The 17,500-nt window shown below is 40.5% G+C and overlaps 1 protein-coding gene across 1 annotated transcript in view; it reads right to left on the bottom strand.

The window, feature by feature from the left end:
* Positions 1-14,743, bottom strand: part of Ift56 (intraflagellar transport 56) — a 50,026-nt gene extending 35,283 nt beyond the window's left edge. The window contains exons 1-6 of the mRNA XM_085683834.2: positions 14,599-14,743; positions 13,968-14,105; positions 10,624-10,716; positions 8,638-8,752; positions 6,315-6,364; positions 1,840-1,985 (exon numbers count right to left, since the gene is read on the bottom strand). Of these exons, the coding sequence (XP_085539960.1) occupies positions 1,840-1,985; positions 6,315-6,364; positions 8,638-8,752; positions 10,624-10,716; positions 13,968-14,105; positions 14,599-14,601 (545 nt within the window). The 5' untranslated portion in view covers positions 14,602-14,743. The remainder of the gene's footprint in view (positions 1-1,839; positions 1,986-6,314; positions 6,365-8,637; positions 8,753-10,623; positions 10,717-13,967; positions 14,106-14,598) is intronic.
* Between the last annotated feature and the right edge of the window lie 2,757 nt (positions 14,744-17,500).

The following is a 17,500-nucleotide window of genomic DNA, read 5'->3' as shown; positions in this document are numbered from 1 at the left end:
ATGTAAGAGTTAACTAGTAACAAGCCTGAGCTATTGTCCAAGCATTTATAATTAATATATGCCTAAGTGTGTTCATTTGGGAGCTGCTGGTGGGACAGAAACTTCTGCCTACACATAACTACTGTAGAAAATGTCCCCCTCTCCTGCCAGCACTAGTAACTACTTCTGTCTCCACAGGTGAAGTCTCATAAGCCCCTCTTCCCCAGCAACTATTAACTGTCTATAAGTCCTCAGAGAAGGGCAGGGTTTTGTGAGCACCCCCTGTTCTAACCTGGAATGATAAATGGCCCAATATTGTGCAGAGAATCACTGTGCTAGGTATTCAAGAATGCCCAGAAGGCAGCGTTCTTCAACTACCACTCTTTCTTCTTATATTCTTTCCACTCTCTCTTCCTTAATGCTCTCTGAGCCTTTGAGGGAGTGATAAAGATGTTTCACTTAGAGAAAACTTTTTTGACTTGCTACGAGTATCTATAGTTTATGCCCCCCACTACAAGGAGTTTTTTAGCGAAGCTGACAGTAGCACTTAATCTATGGGTATAAACATAAACATTCAAAAGGCAAAAGAGGTGCATCATGTCCCTTTAGAAAAACAGCAGTAGCTTCTCTACTAGGGCCAATGACTTTTATAGTAATGAGTTTTTATTTTAAGATGTATTTATTTATTTATGAATTATATATTTAGTGTTCTGCCTGCATGTATGACTGCAGGTCAGAAGAAAGCACCAGATCTCATCACAGACAGTTTTAAGCTACCATGTGGGTGTTGGGAGTTGAACTCAGGAAGTAAATATGCCAGTTATCATAACTGCTGAGCCATCTCTCCAGACCCTAGTAATGGGCTTTTAACCAGCTTTATAGTACTAGAAATGAATTCCCCCTAAGGAACAGGCCTCAAATTCAATCAGAAAGCAGGTGGTTGCCCCCTAACATTTAAACCACTATTGCCCTAGTAGGCAATCTTGCCTAGCATGCTAGTAGTCTAACAGGATTACAGTAGTATGCTGTCATGTCTAGCCTTAAATAATGTATTCTTTTGTTACTATTTTATAAATTATTATTAATTTTAAAATATAGCATACAAAGTAACAGATTTCTATATGGCATTGACATATATATATATGAATCCTTATATTTGTTATAATTTTTCCTCCTCCAAGGCCATAATTTTTCAAAAATGGCATTATGATTTCCAATGGGTAGAAACTGATTCTTATGAGAGGGTGAAAAAACACTCAATTTATGTAAAACCATACTCATTTTATATAAACACACACAAAGTTATCAGTAAATATGTCAGTATATAAATTCTCTGGAAAATTGGGAGGGAAAAATGTCAAAACAGGCTCATTACAAAGAAGGAATGGTAGTGAAAAAAGGTAGAGCCAAGCATGGCTCAAGGGCAACCTGGCCTACACAAGCGGTCCAGGACAGCTACAAAGTAAGAATCTGTCTTGAAAAAAACAAGGGACTGGCGAGAAGGCCCAATGGTTAAGAGCACGGGCTTCTCTCCCAGAGAACCCAAATTCAGTTCTCAGCACCCACATGGTAGCTCACAGTCACGTGTAACGCCTCCACAGATACCAGACACACATTTGGTGTACATACTTGCAGGCAAAACACACATACACATAAAATAGTAAAATTAAAAATGAAAACAACAAAAGAAAAAGGATGGAGACAGTCTGATGTGAATAATATCCAAGGAGTTTTTAACCTCGTCAGATTAGCAAGGAAAGAGCCTTGAATACGTGGTGGTACTAGGTCCTTAACCAAATTAGACACAAAAGAAACTAATAAAATAGCAGAGATTTCAAGGGGGCAGGAAAGAGCACAGACCTGTTATCCAGCAGTATCCGTTTGTATATATCAATAGCTTCTTGGTAATGGGATCGCATGTAGTGGATTGAGGCCAAACTAAGCTGGTCTTCTTTAATATCCTGAAGATTCTGATGAAAGTTCATCAATTTCTTCTCATCATTAAACTACAATGGTGAGAAAAGACATGCACAGAGTCACACTCATGTGAGAGAGGATCTCAGTGATGGAGGCCTCAAGTCCTCTCTGGCCTCTGTGTCTCTACTTCCTCCTTCTCCTAGCTCCTGTCTTTTTGGTCCTGTTGTAGGGAAGGATGTGAGTCATCTCTGGAGACAGAGATGGCAGTGGAAAGGTCCTAAATTATGGTTACAATTTATTACTTGATATCAACACCCTACTTATTTCTCTTCATTATATTTCTGCCTTTATTTCTATTTTCTTCTTTTTTTATTTTTTATTTTTATTTTTATTTACACATTTCTTTGCCCTCACCCCTTAACAATTCTTTCCCATTCTTTGGTTTTTCAAGACAGGGTTTCCCTGTAGCTTTGGAGCCTGTCCCTGAACTAGCTCTTATAGATCAGGCTGGCCTCAAACTCACATAGATCTGCCTGCTTCTACCTTCTAAGTGCGGGGATTAAAGGCGTGTGCCACCACTGCCTGGTTGTATATCTTTTTCTTTGGTGAAAAGTATGTAATCAAAATGTATTTGTCATCATGTAACTTCATGAGCACAATATTTAATTTTCTGTTTTTATTGTCTCTTCAGTTACCAAATGTGGTTGTTGTTTCAGGATATCAGAAATCATCTTTTATGGTTATTTTATTAAATAACAACTGCCTTTGTTTATACATAGGATCAAACTGATACATTTTGTATGTAACTCTTGATACAGACTATTCTTCACTCCTTCCTGGTGATTCAAATCTCTTTATTTTTAAAACAGATTTATATATCTTAATTTTAAGTGTATAGGTGTTACCCAGAATATATGTATGTGCATCCAGTGCCATGGAGGATAAAAGAGGACACTGGATCCTTTGTTTCTGCAGTTAATAAACCCAACTTTGTCTCAAAAAAAAAATTACATCCTGGCCAGGCAGTGGTGTCGCACATCTTTAATCTCAGCACTCAGGAGGCAGAGGCAGGTGGACCTCTGTGAGTCCAAGGCCAACCTGGTCTAACGATCAAGTTTCAGGGCAGCCAGTGCTACACAGAAACCCTGTCTGAAAAAAGCAAAAAATGTAAATAAACAAATTCTGAAATGGATTTACAGTTTGATCACAGATATACTACAGGTATGTATTGTATGTATGGAAATTTGTAGACACACGTGCTTATGTGATACTGGAGAACAAAGTCTGGGCTTCATGCATGCCAAATAAATGCTCTATAACAACCAAAATTAAGAACTAAGTAGATGTTTGCTAATGATATGGTATTTTACATAAGTGATCCCAAAAATTCTACCAAGGAACTTCTAAACTCATAAACACCTTCAGCAATGTAGCAGGATACAAGATTAACTAAAAAAAAATCAGTAGCCCTCCTGTAAACAGATGATAAAAGGGCTGAGAAAGAAATCAGAGAATCAACACCCTTCACAATAGCCACAAATAGCATAAAATTTCTCAGAGTAACTCTAACCAAACAAGTGGAAGACTTATATGACAAGAACTTTAAATCTTTGAAGAAAGAAATTGAAGAAGACACCAAAAAGTGGAAAGATCTCCCATTCTCTTGGGTAGGCAGAATTAACATAATAAAAATGGCAACCTTACCAAAAGCAATCTATATATTTAATACAATGACCATCAAACCCAGCAAAATTCTTCAAACACCTCAAGAGAACAATAACCCAGGATAGCCAAAACAATCCTATACAATAAAAGAACTTCTGGAGGCATCACAATCCCTGACTTCAAACTCTACTACAGAGCTACAGTACTGAAAACAGCCTGGTACTGGCATAAGAACAGACAGGAGGACCAATGGAACCAAATAGAAGACTCAGATATCAATCCACACATCTTTGAACACCTGATCTTTGATAAAGAAGCAAAAAATATCAAAAGGAAAAAAGAAAGCATATTTAACAAGTGGTGCTGGCATAACTGGATATCAACATGTAGAAAAATGAAAATAAACCCATATCTATCACCATGTACAAATCTCAAGTCCAAATGGATCAAAGACCTCAATATAAGGCCAGTCATACTGAACGTCACAGAAGAGAAAGTGGGAAGTATACTTGAAAGCATTGGCACAGGGAACCACTTCCTAAATAGAACCCCAGCAGCAGACACTGAGAGAAACAATTAATAAACGGGACCTCCTGAAACTGAAAAGCTTCTGTAAAGCAAAGAACATGGTCAACAAGACAAAACAACAGCCTACAGAATGGGAAAAGATCTTCACTAACCCCACATCAGACAGAGGTCTCATCTCCAAAATATATAAAGAACTCAAGAAATTGGACACCAAAAGAACACATAATCCAATAAAAAAAAAATGGAGTACAGACCTAAACAGAGAACTCTCAACAGAGGAATCTAAAATGGAAATGTTCAACATCCTTAGTCATCAGAGAAATGCAAATCAAAACAACTTTGAGATTCCATCTAACACCTGTAAGAATGACCAAGATCAAAACACTGATAACAACTTATGCTGGAGAGGTTGTGGGGAAAAGGGAACACTCCTATATTGCTGGTGGGAATGCAAGCTGGTACAACCCCTTTGGATGTCAGTGTGGCAATTTCTCAGAAAATTAGGAAAAAACCTTCCTCAAGACCCAGTAATATCACTTTTGGGTATATATCCAAAAGATGCTCAATCATGCCACAAGGACATGCGCTCAACTATGTTTATAGCAGCTTTGCTTATCATAGTCAGAACCTGGAAACAACCTAAATACCCCTCAATCAAAGAATGGATAAGGAAAATGTGATACATTTACACAATGGAGTACTACATAGCAGAAAAAAATAACAACAGCTTGGATTTTCCAGGAAAACGGATAGAGCTAGAAAACATTATTTTGAGTGAGGTAACCCAGACCCAGAAAGACAATTATCACACATACTCACTCATAGGTGGTTTTTCAACATAAAGCAAAGAAAGCCAGCCTACAAACCACAATCCCAGAGAACTTAGACAACAATGAGGACACTAAGAGAGACATACATAGACCTAACCTACATGGGAAATAGAAAGTAGAAAAAGACAAGATCTCCTGAGTAAATTGGGAGCATGGGGACCTTGGGGGAGGGTTGAAAGGGGGAAGTGAGAGGCAGGAATGGGAGCAGAGAGAAATGTAGAGCTCAATAAGTATCAATAAAAAAGAACTAAGTAGATGGATTTAATAAATGAGTAGACATGGCTATAGGAAGATTAATAAGAAATTTTCTCTCCAAAATGAGACAGGCTCCAAAGCTACAGAGAAATCCTGTCCAAAAAAAAAAAAAAAGAAAGAAAAAGAAAAGAAAAAGGAAAAAAAGTTTCTCAAAAAATAATATAGGCTGGGTGGTGGTGGCACACACCTTTAATCCCAGCACTCAGGAAGCAGAGACAGGTAGATCTAGAGTTTGAGGCCAACCTGATCTACAAAATGAGTTCCAGGACAGTCAGGGCTACACAGAGAAACCTTGTACTGAAAAACACAAACAAAAACAAAAGAAAACCCTCAACAACCAAAAGAACTTCAATAATGTAAATGACATATGCTATAGTAACTGCTAAGGTACTATAAAATATGCATAATAGCAAGCTAACAGAGGATAAATATGGAATTTTTAAAAATCAATACAAGACGAATACAAGAAAGGAGAGAAGACAGAATTCTGGTGTTTGGGACAAATAGAAACAAGCAGTCAGACGCAGCTCTTGATCCGGGTGTGGTGGTGCATGTCTTTAACCCCAGCAGCTGGGAGGCTAAGGCAGCAGGCTTACATGTTTGAGGTCATGTTGAGCTTTGCAGCAAGTTTCAGGCCAGCCTGTACAACATTGCAAGACGTTGTCTCAAAAAGCCAAGGGCAATGGATATAGCTCAGTGGCAGAGCATTTGCCTAACATGCACAAGACCCCGGGTTTAATTCTTTTTGTTGTTGTTTTTGATTTTTTGAGACAGGGTTTCTCTGTATAACAGCTCTGAACATCCTAGAACTCACTTTGTAGACCAGGCTGGCCTCACAATTAGAGAGATCTGCCTGCCTGTGCCTCCCAAGTGCTGGAATTAAAGGTGTGTGCCACCACATTCTGGCCCTGAGTTTAATTCTTAACACTGTAAGATAATAATAACAAAAATTATATTGTGAAAATTTTAAATGAACTGAATATATTTTTATGCTACTTGTCTATGACTTGATTAACTTTCTGTAAGACAATTTAGTAACATTAACAGAAATGTCTATTAAATATTTTCCATCACTGTTGGCAAAGGAAGAAAAAGGAAAATGATTTTAAAACAAGCAGTGTGAAATGAGAATATGAATACCTTGTGAGCCAGATGGAACAACAGGCGGTTTTGGAGCCGGCTTTTTGGAGCTGAAAAAGAAAAAAAAAAAAAAAAAAAGAACCATGTTGCTTGGTAAAGAATCCCATAGTTTGTAGACAGAAGATTCTGTCCCACCTAGTCCCGCAACTGTTCAGTCTCAAAGAAACATACAGAGGCTTATATTAATTATAACCTGTTAGGTTTATTAGCTCAGGCTTATTATTAACTAGTTCTTACAACTTAAATTAACCCATAATTCTTATCTATTTTTAGTCATATGACTTGGTACTCTTTCTCAATGCAACATTTTCTTTTTTTATTTTCTTTTTTTTTTTAAAAGAAAACAAACTATCTTTTTTCATTTTACATACCAATCCCAGTTCCCACTCCCTCACCTCCTCCCATCCCATCCACTCCTCAGAGAGGGTAAGGCACATTGCTTTAAGGAAGGACCAAGGCCCTCCCTACTATATCTAGGCTGTGCAAGGTATCCATCCAAAGAGAATGGGTTCCAAAATGCCAGTACAGGCAGGAGAGACAAATCCTGGTGCTACTGCCAGTGGTCCCGCACAGTGTAGCATTTTCATCTTGCATCCTCTGCATCTGGGTAGCAACTGCAGACTGAGCCTTTCCTCTTTCCAGAATTCTCCTAGTCTGTTAGCCCAGCCTATACTTGCTGCCTGACTACTGGTTAATCAACGTTTTATTAAACCAATATTAGTGACAAATCTTTATAGGATACAAGAGTATTATCCCACAGCAATAGAAGAGATGGCTCAGAGGTTAAGAGCACTTGCTGCTCTTACAGAGGATCCAGGTTCAGTTCCAAGCATTTACAAGTTTACAGATTCCTGTTTCAGGAGATCTTGGGCTCTCTTCTGGCCACCAAGAGCCCATTCAAGCAAAGCACTCACATAAAAATAAAAACTAAATCAATAGTCTATAAAAGTTAGTCCCTTGCTGGAATAAGATGAGGCTCAGGTGGGCCGCCACAAATCCTTCTCTAGCTGCATGTGTTTGCTAGAATAAACAGTCTGACCCACCTGCAGGAGCAGCCGCCACAGGAGAGCCAGAGGAGGCTTGTCCTAAGGTTCTGTTCTCTACTTCTCCCCGATGCTGCTGTGTGTCCCACAGCACACGGCTTCACACAGTCACACAGTGCAGCCCACCTCTGTGCTGTCCACACTGACCCACACACTGCGTGTCACCTCAGAGCACACATGCAGCCACCCACAGTTTTCTGCTCACCCCAGTGTTCTTTCTCAATCCCTCCTTTCCCAGAATTACACTCTGGAGTTACATGATCAAGTTTTCCTAGATAGCAGTCCTCTCTACTCCAGGGACCTTCTACCACAGATAAGTGCCGCCCTTAAACAGGCATCCAGGAAAAGAGGCTGGAACCTTCCAAGTTCCAGGCTTTTTTTTTTCCCCCGAGACAGGGTTTCTCTGTAGCTTTGGGCTTGTCCTGGAACTAGCTCCTGTAGACCAGGCTGGCCTCAAACTCACAGAGATCTGCCTGCTTCTGCCTCCTGAGTGCTGGGATTAAAGGCTTGTGCCACCACCGCCACCTTCTTAAGAGCATGTTAATCAATATTCCCTTGCACACTTTCTCTATATTTCCTTATATTCCATTTGATTTGTGTTCTTATTATCCTTTTTTTTCCTTCTGTGCCCCTCCCTCTTACTTGCAAGTCTGAATACAGTTTTTCTGAGATTACTCTGACAGGTTTCTAAGGTAAAAGCGAAACGTGCTGGACTCTTAAGGTGAGGATCTTTAGGCCGGCTTCTCCAGCCTCTCACTGTGAGCAATAAACCCCACAGCCCAGCAGCTTGACCTGAGACTCCTAAACACACCCTCATCTCAAGTCCACCTGTGGGGCCTTGTAAGACACCTTGCCCCTTTCTTCTCTTGTCTGCTTGTCTCTCGTGTTGGGACAAGGGACAAAGGGTGAGGATAAGGTAACTAACTCTCTTTAAAGACAGAACTGATCAAATCCACTACTTGAGGTGTTCTGAATAGCTCTCAGATCTAGTGTTGGGGTTGAGGTTTTTAGTTCTGTGGTAGAAGATTTGGCCAACAAGCATTGGGCCAGTCTGGGCTAATCCTCCAGCACCCAGAAAAAAAAAAGCAAAACAGAGATTGTCAGATTGGAATTAAAAATAAAACAAAGCTTCAGGTGTAAATTGAAATATCTATAAGACACACGCTTTAGAACCAAAAATAAATGCAGATACACGGCAAACCCTGACCATAGAAAGAGTGGGAGATGTAACAATGGACAGAGATATTATGGCAAAAATGAATATAAAAAGCCCGTTTTACCTTTAAACCCAGCAGTTTCTGCTTGTTTATACATCCCAAGAAAAAAGTAGGTGCAGGCCAAGTTTACCCACACTTCCGGGTTGCAGTTTTCCTCTTTCGTTGCGTTTTCATATTCCTGAAACAGACAGCAGGTGACGGCCTCGCTTGACAGTAAAGCAACTGTCCACTTTCTACAGTGAAGGAGGAGCTCTCACAGAGAGCGCAGCTGACACTTTGGGGATCCACATCACCTCCCCTGTCCCCTGCCAGAAGAGGTTAGGCTTACGTGTGCTTCCACCCAGCAGGGCTCTTGTATATAGAACTTATTCTTTGTTTCCTCCTCATTGTTAATATATCTTAGAAACCTTCAGAATTTAAAACAACTGAAATCTTTTTGCTAACTTAAAAAGACATACAGATGGGGCTTCTGGAGAGAAGGCTAAGAGAACTGGCTGCTCTTGCAGAGGACCCAGGTTGATTCCCAGAACCCACAAGATGGCTTAAAATCAGCTGTATGTAATTCCAGTTCCAGAAGATCCAACGCCCTCTTCTGGACTCTGCAGGTTCCAAGCATGTACGTGGTTCACATACACGCATGCAAGCAAAATACACCCATAAAATAAAGTAAATAAATAAAAAAAATTTAAAGAAATAAGAAATACTCAATGGCAAAACGCCCATCTGGCATTTGAGGGCCCTGAGTCCAGGCTCATGCCAATACTGGTCTCTAGCACACATGTAAAAGTGAAGGGCAAGTAAGATACAGACTCACATGCCAGACCATATAGGGAGAGTCTTTCTCCTTTTTATAAAGTTATTTCTTGGAGTTTAATTTAAACTATTTCATAATAATAACTTCCATTATACAAAAATAATACTAACAAATGTATTAAATACTCAGACATTATATTGGAATGCAACACATGTTCTTTGTTTTGTAGGTTTTATACAAGCATTTTAGTTTATATATTATATATCTGTAAATATCTGTCTCTTTATTGTTTAAAAAAATGGGGGGTTGAGACAGGGTTTCTCTGTGTAACAGCCCTGGCTGTCTTGGAACTCACTCTGTAGACCAGGCTGGCTTAAAACTCACAGAGATCCTCCTGCCTCTGCCTCCCAAGTGCTGGGATTAAAGGCGTGTGCCACCACCGCCCAGGTTATCTTTTTTTTTAAAAAAAAAAAAAAAAAGAAAGATTTATGTGTGTATCCCTGCAGGCCAGAAGAGGGCACCAGATCTCATTACAGATGGCTGTGAGCCACCATGGGAATTGAACTCAGGATCTCTGGAAGAGCAGGCAGTGCTCTTAACTTCCAAGCCATCTCTCTAGCCCCAAATTATCTTTTTAAATTAAACTACAAACTAGCAGGTTTCCCTACAGCACGCTCATTGATCCTTTTGATTGAGCCCCACCTCCTCCTCCAGATACCTTCTGACTTCCCACTGAACACCCTCTGAACACTCCTACCCACAGACATTTTCCCTTAAATGTTCCTATTGAAGTAGAATAAGTTGGAGAAGATCATTTATCTTATTTATTTAGTGATCTACTTAAAGCACGGCGTGTGCTGCCATCTGCCACACACGACTTCATTGCACACTGAAATCATGGGCTGTTGTTGCCCCTAACAACCTGCTGACAGCCACTGACTGCCATCGCAGTATCTGTGAAATGTGCTCACTTGCCTGTACCCTTACAGTTTTGGAGTATGAAACGAGAACGCACACTGGACCTGCAATGGAAGCCTCTCAGAAGTGTTCTGGCTTCAGTCTGCCCAGGACATTTCCTCACACATGTCTGCTGTTACCGTCCCCACCCTCTCTGAATCCATACCTTAGGAAGGGCCAGTGAGGTTTTAATTAAAAGACATAGGACTGGGGAAGGCAGATAGGCCAATTTCTTTCTTTTTCCTCTGTTTCCATCTGCATTATTTCCTTCTGCTGTTACTACGAGAATGTACCGTATAATGTTATTTTAGACACCACTTGATTTTATCTTCACTGACCTCCAAAGCTCTCTTGTAGTCACCCAGGTGAAAAGCACAGTATCCAATCCACAAGTTAGTGTCATCTTCTTGCTCCCCGACATGGCGTTTGAACTTCACAATAAAATATCAGGAAAAAAATCAGGAAAAAATATTTTAATAGTAAATGCTTTGACTTTTATTTATTTGTTTGTTTGTTTTGGCTTTTTGAGACAGGACTTCTCTGTGTAACAAATCTAGCTGTCCTGGAACTTACTCTCTAGACCAGGCTGGTCTCAAACTCAGAGATCTGCCTGCCTTTGCCTCCTGAGTGCTGGGATTAAAGGCATGTGCCACCACCACCTGGCTTGCTTTTATTTTTTAAAGGTATTCTGAGTGACTGATAATAAGTAAAATGGTAAACAATACAAGCTGAACCATATGCAGTCAATGACGCCTTCACTGACAGGTGTCAGTTGTCACCTACTTGTCACAGAAGTCCTTTTTTTCAGATAATGTTGGATTTGTTTTTCTGTGTTTGCTAGCACCTTATTCCAGAAAGTATGTGAGTTATCTAATAATTCTGGATAATGTTCAAGAATTATGTAAAACATTTAAAGCAAGCTGAGCAGTGGTGGTGCACGCCTTTAATTCTAGCATTCGGGAGACAGAGGCATGAGGATCTCTGTGAGTTTGAGGCCAGCCTGGTCTACAGAGTGAGTTCCAGGGAAGCCAGGGCTACACAGAGAGATCCTGTATCAAAAAACAAAAACAAAAACAAACAAAAAAACATTTAAAGCCAAATAACTGAAGGTTAGAGGCCAAGCCATGGTTCTCAGACGGCCCTGCCAGCCTCTGTCCCTGTGGGAATGGAGACTTAAGTTCATGTCTGCCTCCAAAGCTCAGGCTCCCACCACTGGTTTCTACTGTACTCAATAGTACACATCCATCCTATTAGCACACATGCATATTAATTAATAGCTCCGAACGGAAAGCATCCTATTACCTCGATCAGGCTAGTTTACAGACCAGATGAGTTAAAGGTGTACAGAGATAGTCTTCTGTGTCCACTACAAAAACTTAAGAATTCCTCACCTAACAAAAAAGGAGTTTTACTGCAAAGGAAAGAATTGAGAAGGATGGATTCTCAATTACCACGTGTCCTACTTTCATTTCCATTGCTGTGATAAAGACCCTGAGCAAAACAATGTAGGGAGCTGGGCATGGTGGTAAATGCTCAGCTGGGTGTGGTGGCACATGTCCTTAATTCCAGCACTTAGGAGGCAGAAGAAGGTGGAACTCTCTGAGTACAAGACCAGCCTGCTCTATTGTTTAAGGCCAGCCTGCTCTATGTAGAGACTTTGTCTCAAAACAGCAATAACAACAACAACAATAACAACAGCAAAAAAACAAAATACAGTGCTTCTTTGGTTGAAAACTGAGTTCCTTGGACAGAGGTAATACTATATAGAATTGCAAGCAGGCCTGACTTCAAATTTCTACCCTGCCTTCTCTCAGTATGGACTGTCACCTGAAATTATAAGCCAAAAATACCTCCTCCTCCTCTAAGCTTTTTTGTTTTGTATTGTTTTGATTTTGCTTTGTTTTCATCTTTAGTCGGCCCCGGTATTTTTATTTGAATTTTGTGTACTATGCATTTGCTGCTCTCCTAGAGAACCCAAGTTCAGTTCCCAGTACCCTCATAAGACAGTTCCGAACTTTATATAACTCTAGCTCCAGGGGATCCAGTTCTTCTGGCCTCTGTAGGGAGCTGTATTCAGGCACACATACCTACACACAGATACAAACAACTACACATCATTTTATAAATTCTTAAAAAATTAATAGACACGTAGCTGAGTAGGGGGTGCACACCTTTAATTTCAGCATCTGGGAGGCAGCAACACAAGGATCTCTGAGTTCAAGACCAGCCTGGTCTACAGATCAAGTTCCAGGGCAGCTAGTGCTACACAGAGAAACTCTGTCTCGACGAAAAAAAAAGTCATGTATATGGTATTCAGTCCTCTGACTTGCACTGCTAGATCCTTCCAAGTCCTACTGCAAAAGATGAGAGTTGACGCAAGAAAGCCAAACAACTGGACTCAGTATCAAAGCACTAGTAAGACAAATGGGATTTTTTTTTTTTGGTATGGAATACTGAGAAACTTACATAAAGCTAATCAGAGCAATTACTATGGACAGTTTCAGAGATGCATAACTAGAGATTTACATTAAAGGACCAGTAGAAAATGCAGTCCAGCAGACTGCAGCACAGCGCAGGCAGACCATGCTGCCAGAACACTTTATCCTTTGGCGCACATTTCACTCTTCGCTGCTGTGCTTTCCACGCGTGGTTTCTCCGACTCCAGTCTCCGAGGACAGTTAATGTCAGAAGGACTTCTTAGACTACATAGCCAAAATGAAACTTCCTGAGCACAACTGCAGACCTAGTGAATTCAAACTGGTAACGCAGGAGCCTAGGTCTATCCTTGGCACCTCCAATGCATATTAAAAGGTGAAGTCTACGCGCTGGGGCTGGGCTGGGGGTAGAACCCTGACAGAATGCTTACATGAGGCCCCGAATTTGATCCTCAGCATTGATTCCAAAAAAAGATAAAAAAGATGACACTGACACACAGGGTTAAAATGCTTTATGAGCTTACGATATTTTTAAAATAAATATGGTATGATCACTTAATTTCTTTCTTTTCTTTCTTTTTTTGTATTTTGTTTTGTTTTGTTTTTTGAAACAGGTTTCCTCTGTAGCCTTGGCGCATGCCCCGGAACTCGCTCTGTAGACCAGGCTGACCTCGAACTCACAGAGATTCTGCCTCCCTGTCTCTGCCTCCCGAGTGCTGAGATTAAAGGTTTGCTCCACCACCACCTGGCCCAATGATCACTTAATTTTTATAAGCAAAATACTATTATAGGAAGAAGTTATAAATCACTCAGAAATTAAGACAAATAATGTGTGAACTGACACTGCATTCTGTGTAATGTTGTATTTTTACAACATTCACCATCTGTGGGACTAGAGAAAAATAGTGTTAAGTGTATAAGTGTTCTGTCTTCATCTGTTTCTATGCACCATATGTATTCCTGGTGCTGAAGAAGGTCAGAATGCCTTAGATCCCCTAGCGTTACCAAGAGTTGTTAGCAGACATATGGGTGCTGGGAAACAAGGTCCTCTAGAAGAGCAGCCAATGCTCTTAACTGTCAATCCGTCTCTCCAGTCCCAAAGTTTTTCTGTTTTATCAGATTTATAGTTAACTTGGAGTCTGTAATATGTGTCTGGCTGTATTTACTTGGATTCCCCAGAATGTACCGAACTATCCCAATAGTACAGTAACCGATATTCACCAGACTTAACCCTTCTTTGACATTACCTCCAAAAGGGTAATAGCGCCAGTGAAATCTCTTTGCGAAAGCAGATCCTCTAGTTTTGGAATCTTTCTACCTTTCTTCTTTCTTTTGTCAGTGTGTGGTGATTCCCCGCCCACAGCGGGTTTGGCTCTTGAAAGCATCTGTAAAACAAACAGCAAAGACGGTTCAACTCAAAAGTCATTTTTAAACTGAGCTCTGTGATTTACAAGTCAAATCCTTACCAACAAACACTAGTAACTCTATTCAGATTCTTTTTAAACACGCATTTTTTTTTTAAAAGAGTCATCACCTTCTACTGTAGGGAAGCCAAATAACTGCTTCTAACTATTTATCCACAACCATCTACTTATCCACAAGAGACGAACAATTCTCGCAGCTTCTACCATCTCTGTCTTCCCTGGCTCTTTTTCCAGTTCACAAGCAGATCTGGTGTCGGGAAATGAAGAAGCAGAAGGGAAGAGAGCATCGGGGTATTTTTCTTTGCATCCCTCGCTATTCCCCGTGGAAACAGTGGAGGGATAAAGGGATCGGCCCCTGGAGACACACCTAGATTCTATCCAATAGTGTGTTGGGGGCTCTAAGCACGGGTAAAAACCTATTTGAAGTTCCCCCTTACTATTCAAAGCTACTAACCATCTTGGCGTCGGTCCCGTGAGCCCCTGCCGCAGATAGTCATCAAAGGCTGTGTCTCAGCCAGTTGCCACATCTACACAGTGAGCTCCGTCTCCACGGCAACGCTGCCAGGAGGCTGGTCCTTCGATGACAAGAGCTCGCCCGAGAACCAGTGCTCGCAGCTTCTTGGTTCCGTGCGTTTCCACGGCCAGAAGAGACGGTACTCTTAAGGGAGCAGATCCTTGTTTGTGCTGAGGACGAAAATGTGGTTGTGTCTCTGCTTAGGAATGTAATTTAGGGAAAGGCGACTTAGAATTTCTATTGCAATTAGGAAGTATATTTGATATGCAAGTTTCTTGGGAAGGTAATTTTCAAGAACCACTTCCGTTTTGTCTAGGTTCAATTATATAGCTACCGGCTGTCTCGCTTTTTGTCTTTGTGTTCCGCTGGTACCCGCTGAACCGAAGGGTGGTTTGGAGGCAGAAGCAACACCAAAACATTTCCTAAAGACACTGTTAATCCCAAAAGACCACGACCCAAATCATCGCAGCCAAATTAATTAAAGCAAGTTTATTCGTATACACGGGCTAACTCTCCCTAAGGCGGGCTTGGAGAGGTCAGCATTAGATGTGAGGAAAACACGTTTTTTGTAGAGCTCAGGGGTAGGGGTTTTCAAATTCGGAATTTGGTGGGCAAAATAGGCGGGATTACAGGAGAAGCACATAAGCATAACGAGTTAGCCATAACGACCTCCTGAAAGAAACACAGTTGAAAGGTGGGCATAACAGATAGTCATAAAAAGATGGTCATATAGCCTTTTGAAACAAAGGTAGTTTGCAAGATAGTTATAAACAACTTTTTGAAACACATGATTGCAAATCCTGAAACACAGTACAAAACCATTCATAGTTAAGGTTACAGGTGGGGAATAGTCTAATAGTCTAATTTTTTGTTTGTTTTTATTTTCAGTTTTTGAGACAGGGTATCTCTGTGTAACAGAACTGGCTGTCCTGGAACTCGTTTTGTAGACCCGACTGGCCTCAAACTCACAGAGATCGGCCACCACCGCACAGCTATAGCCCAATCTTTGAGAAACAAAGGTTCAATGATAAATAGGAATGAGCCTAGTTTGTCTTTGTTATAAGATGGCTTTTAGCCGGGCTTTGGTGGTGCACACCTTTAATACCAGCACTGGGGAGGCAGAGACAGGAGGATCTCTGTGAGTTTGAGGCCAGTCTGGTCTACAGAGCGAGTTCCAGGACAGTCTATAGAAAAACCCCATCTCAAAAAACTAAAATAAATAAATAATAATTGGTTTTTAAGTCTAAGATGGAGGCCGACTGGTCCTTCAACACATTTACATACAATTAGAAACAGTAAAAATGCATGTTGACTGGATTTACTCCAGAACACAGTGTTACTATGTCTGCAAAAATATTTTTAAATGACGGAGTCATGGAATGTAGGATCTAGAAGGGACCTTAGAGGACATCCAGTCAAATTTTCAGTATTAGCAGATCCTCTAAAGCCTAAAATCTTATTAACAATTTAGGAGAAGTGAAATTCCATAGTTGAATTACTTTGCATACCACCCTGATCAGCCCTACAGAGAGAGACTCACATATACCATAACTGTCTAGAAGGCTGGTATGACTTCTTAGATTCCTTTGCATCATCATCTCGATCCAGCCTTAGTTTCTCCTCTCACAACTGCAATCTGTTGGAGAGTGAGTGACTTTTGTCCTTAAGTACACACTTTTATATATAGACAAACCAATCGACATACAGAGCTACATACCAAAAGGCAAATACATATACTTCAAAGATGCACAGATTCACCAACACTCCACTTAAAATTCTTTTGTTCACAAATTTCAGAAATGTTTCAATTTTCAGTAAAAAAAAAAAACTCAACAAAATTATTTTTAGATATTTTTTGTGGTGTGATATAGATGACAGATACTTTAGTTGAAATAGATAATTATAAAACTCATCTTTTAAAAGCACACCTCAGTAGACTTTAGTGTATTCATAACACTGTGTATCCTTTACCAGTCTTAAATTCTCGATCACCCCAGGAAGGAACCTACAAGGTCCAGCAATCAGTCATCATTTTGCTCTCTCTCTTGACCTCTATCAGCCGCATATCTGTTTTCTGTCCCTGTGAATTTGCCTATTCTGAATATTTAGGAGAAATGAAATCACACAAGGAAGAACCATATTCCGCATACCTAAATATTGAAAATTTCAAAATCAGCACCGGAAATTATTAACTAAAATGTTTCATCATTCTACCTTGACAAATAAAACATGTAGATGTTTGGGCTCCAGTTTAGAATTCCCAGAATTGCTGACGAGTGTGGCAGTGCATTAAGATCTAACCTCAGCTCTCAGCCTTCAATCCCTTCTCCCCCTCAGGCCTTTACCCTGCACTGAAAGGGCTTTGTGCATCACTGTGGACCCTTAGTCTACAAATCCAAGCTTTTGAAATTTGTCACACTCTATGGACCAAAAGGGAAAACACCCAGAGCAGAGCCCTACTCAAGTGTGCAAACAAACTAGAAGTTGGTTGGGTACAGATTCACTATTTTAAACATCATGGTATAAAGAAGAGAGTACAAGAACTCAGTCCTGTAGATCCCGTCCATCTTGTTTAACATACAGTTGGTGTAGAACACAGAGCAGAGGGTTCTCCTACTATGGTCTAAAGTCAGTGTCACTGATAATGCTGTATGACATTCCACTGTGTGGAGGGTCGCAACCACATTCTCCATTGCTTCAAGGAACAAAGGTAGAGATTGACCTCTGTGACCTCAAGGTGTGGTGGTACACGCCTTTGGTCCCAATGCCTGGGAGGCAGAGACAAGCAGATCTCTGTGAGTTCAAGGTGATGTAGCACAGGCTTTTAATTCCAGCGCACGTG

Source organism: Myodes glareolus, chromosome 25 (assembly GCF_982192425.1).
Source record: "Myodes glareolus chromosome 25, mMyoGla1.1, whole genome shotgun sequence".
Lineage (NCBI taxonomy): Eukaryota > Metazoa > Chordata > Mammalia > Rodentia > Cricetidae > Myodes > Myodes glareolus.
The sequence above is the reverse complement of the archived record's forward strand: the minus strand, read 5'-3'. Positions and strand labels throughout refer to the sequence as shown.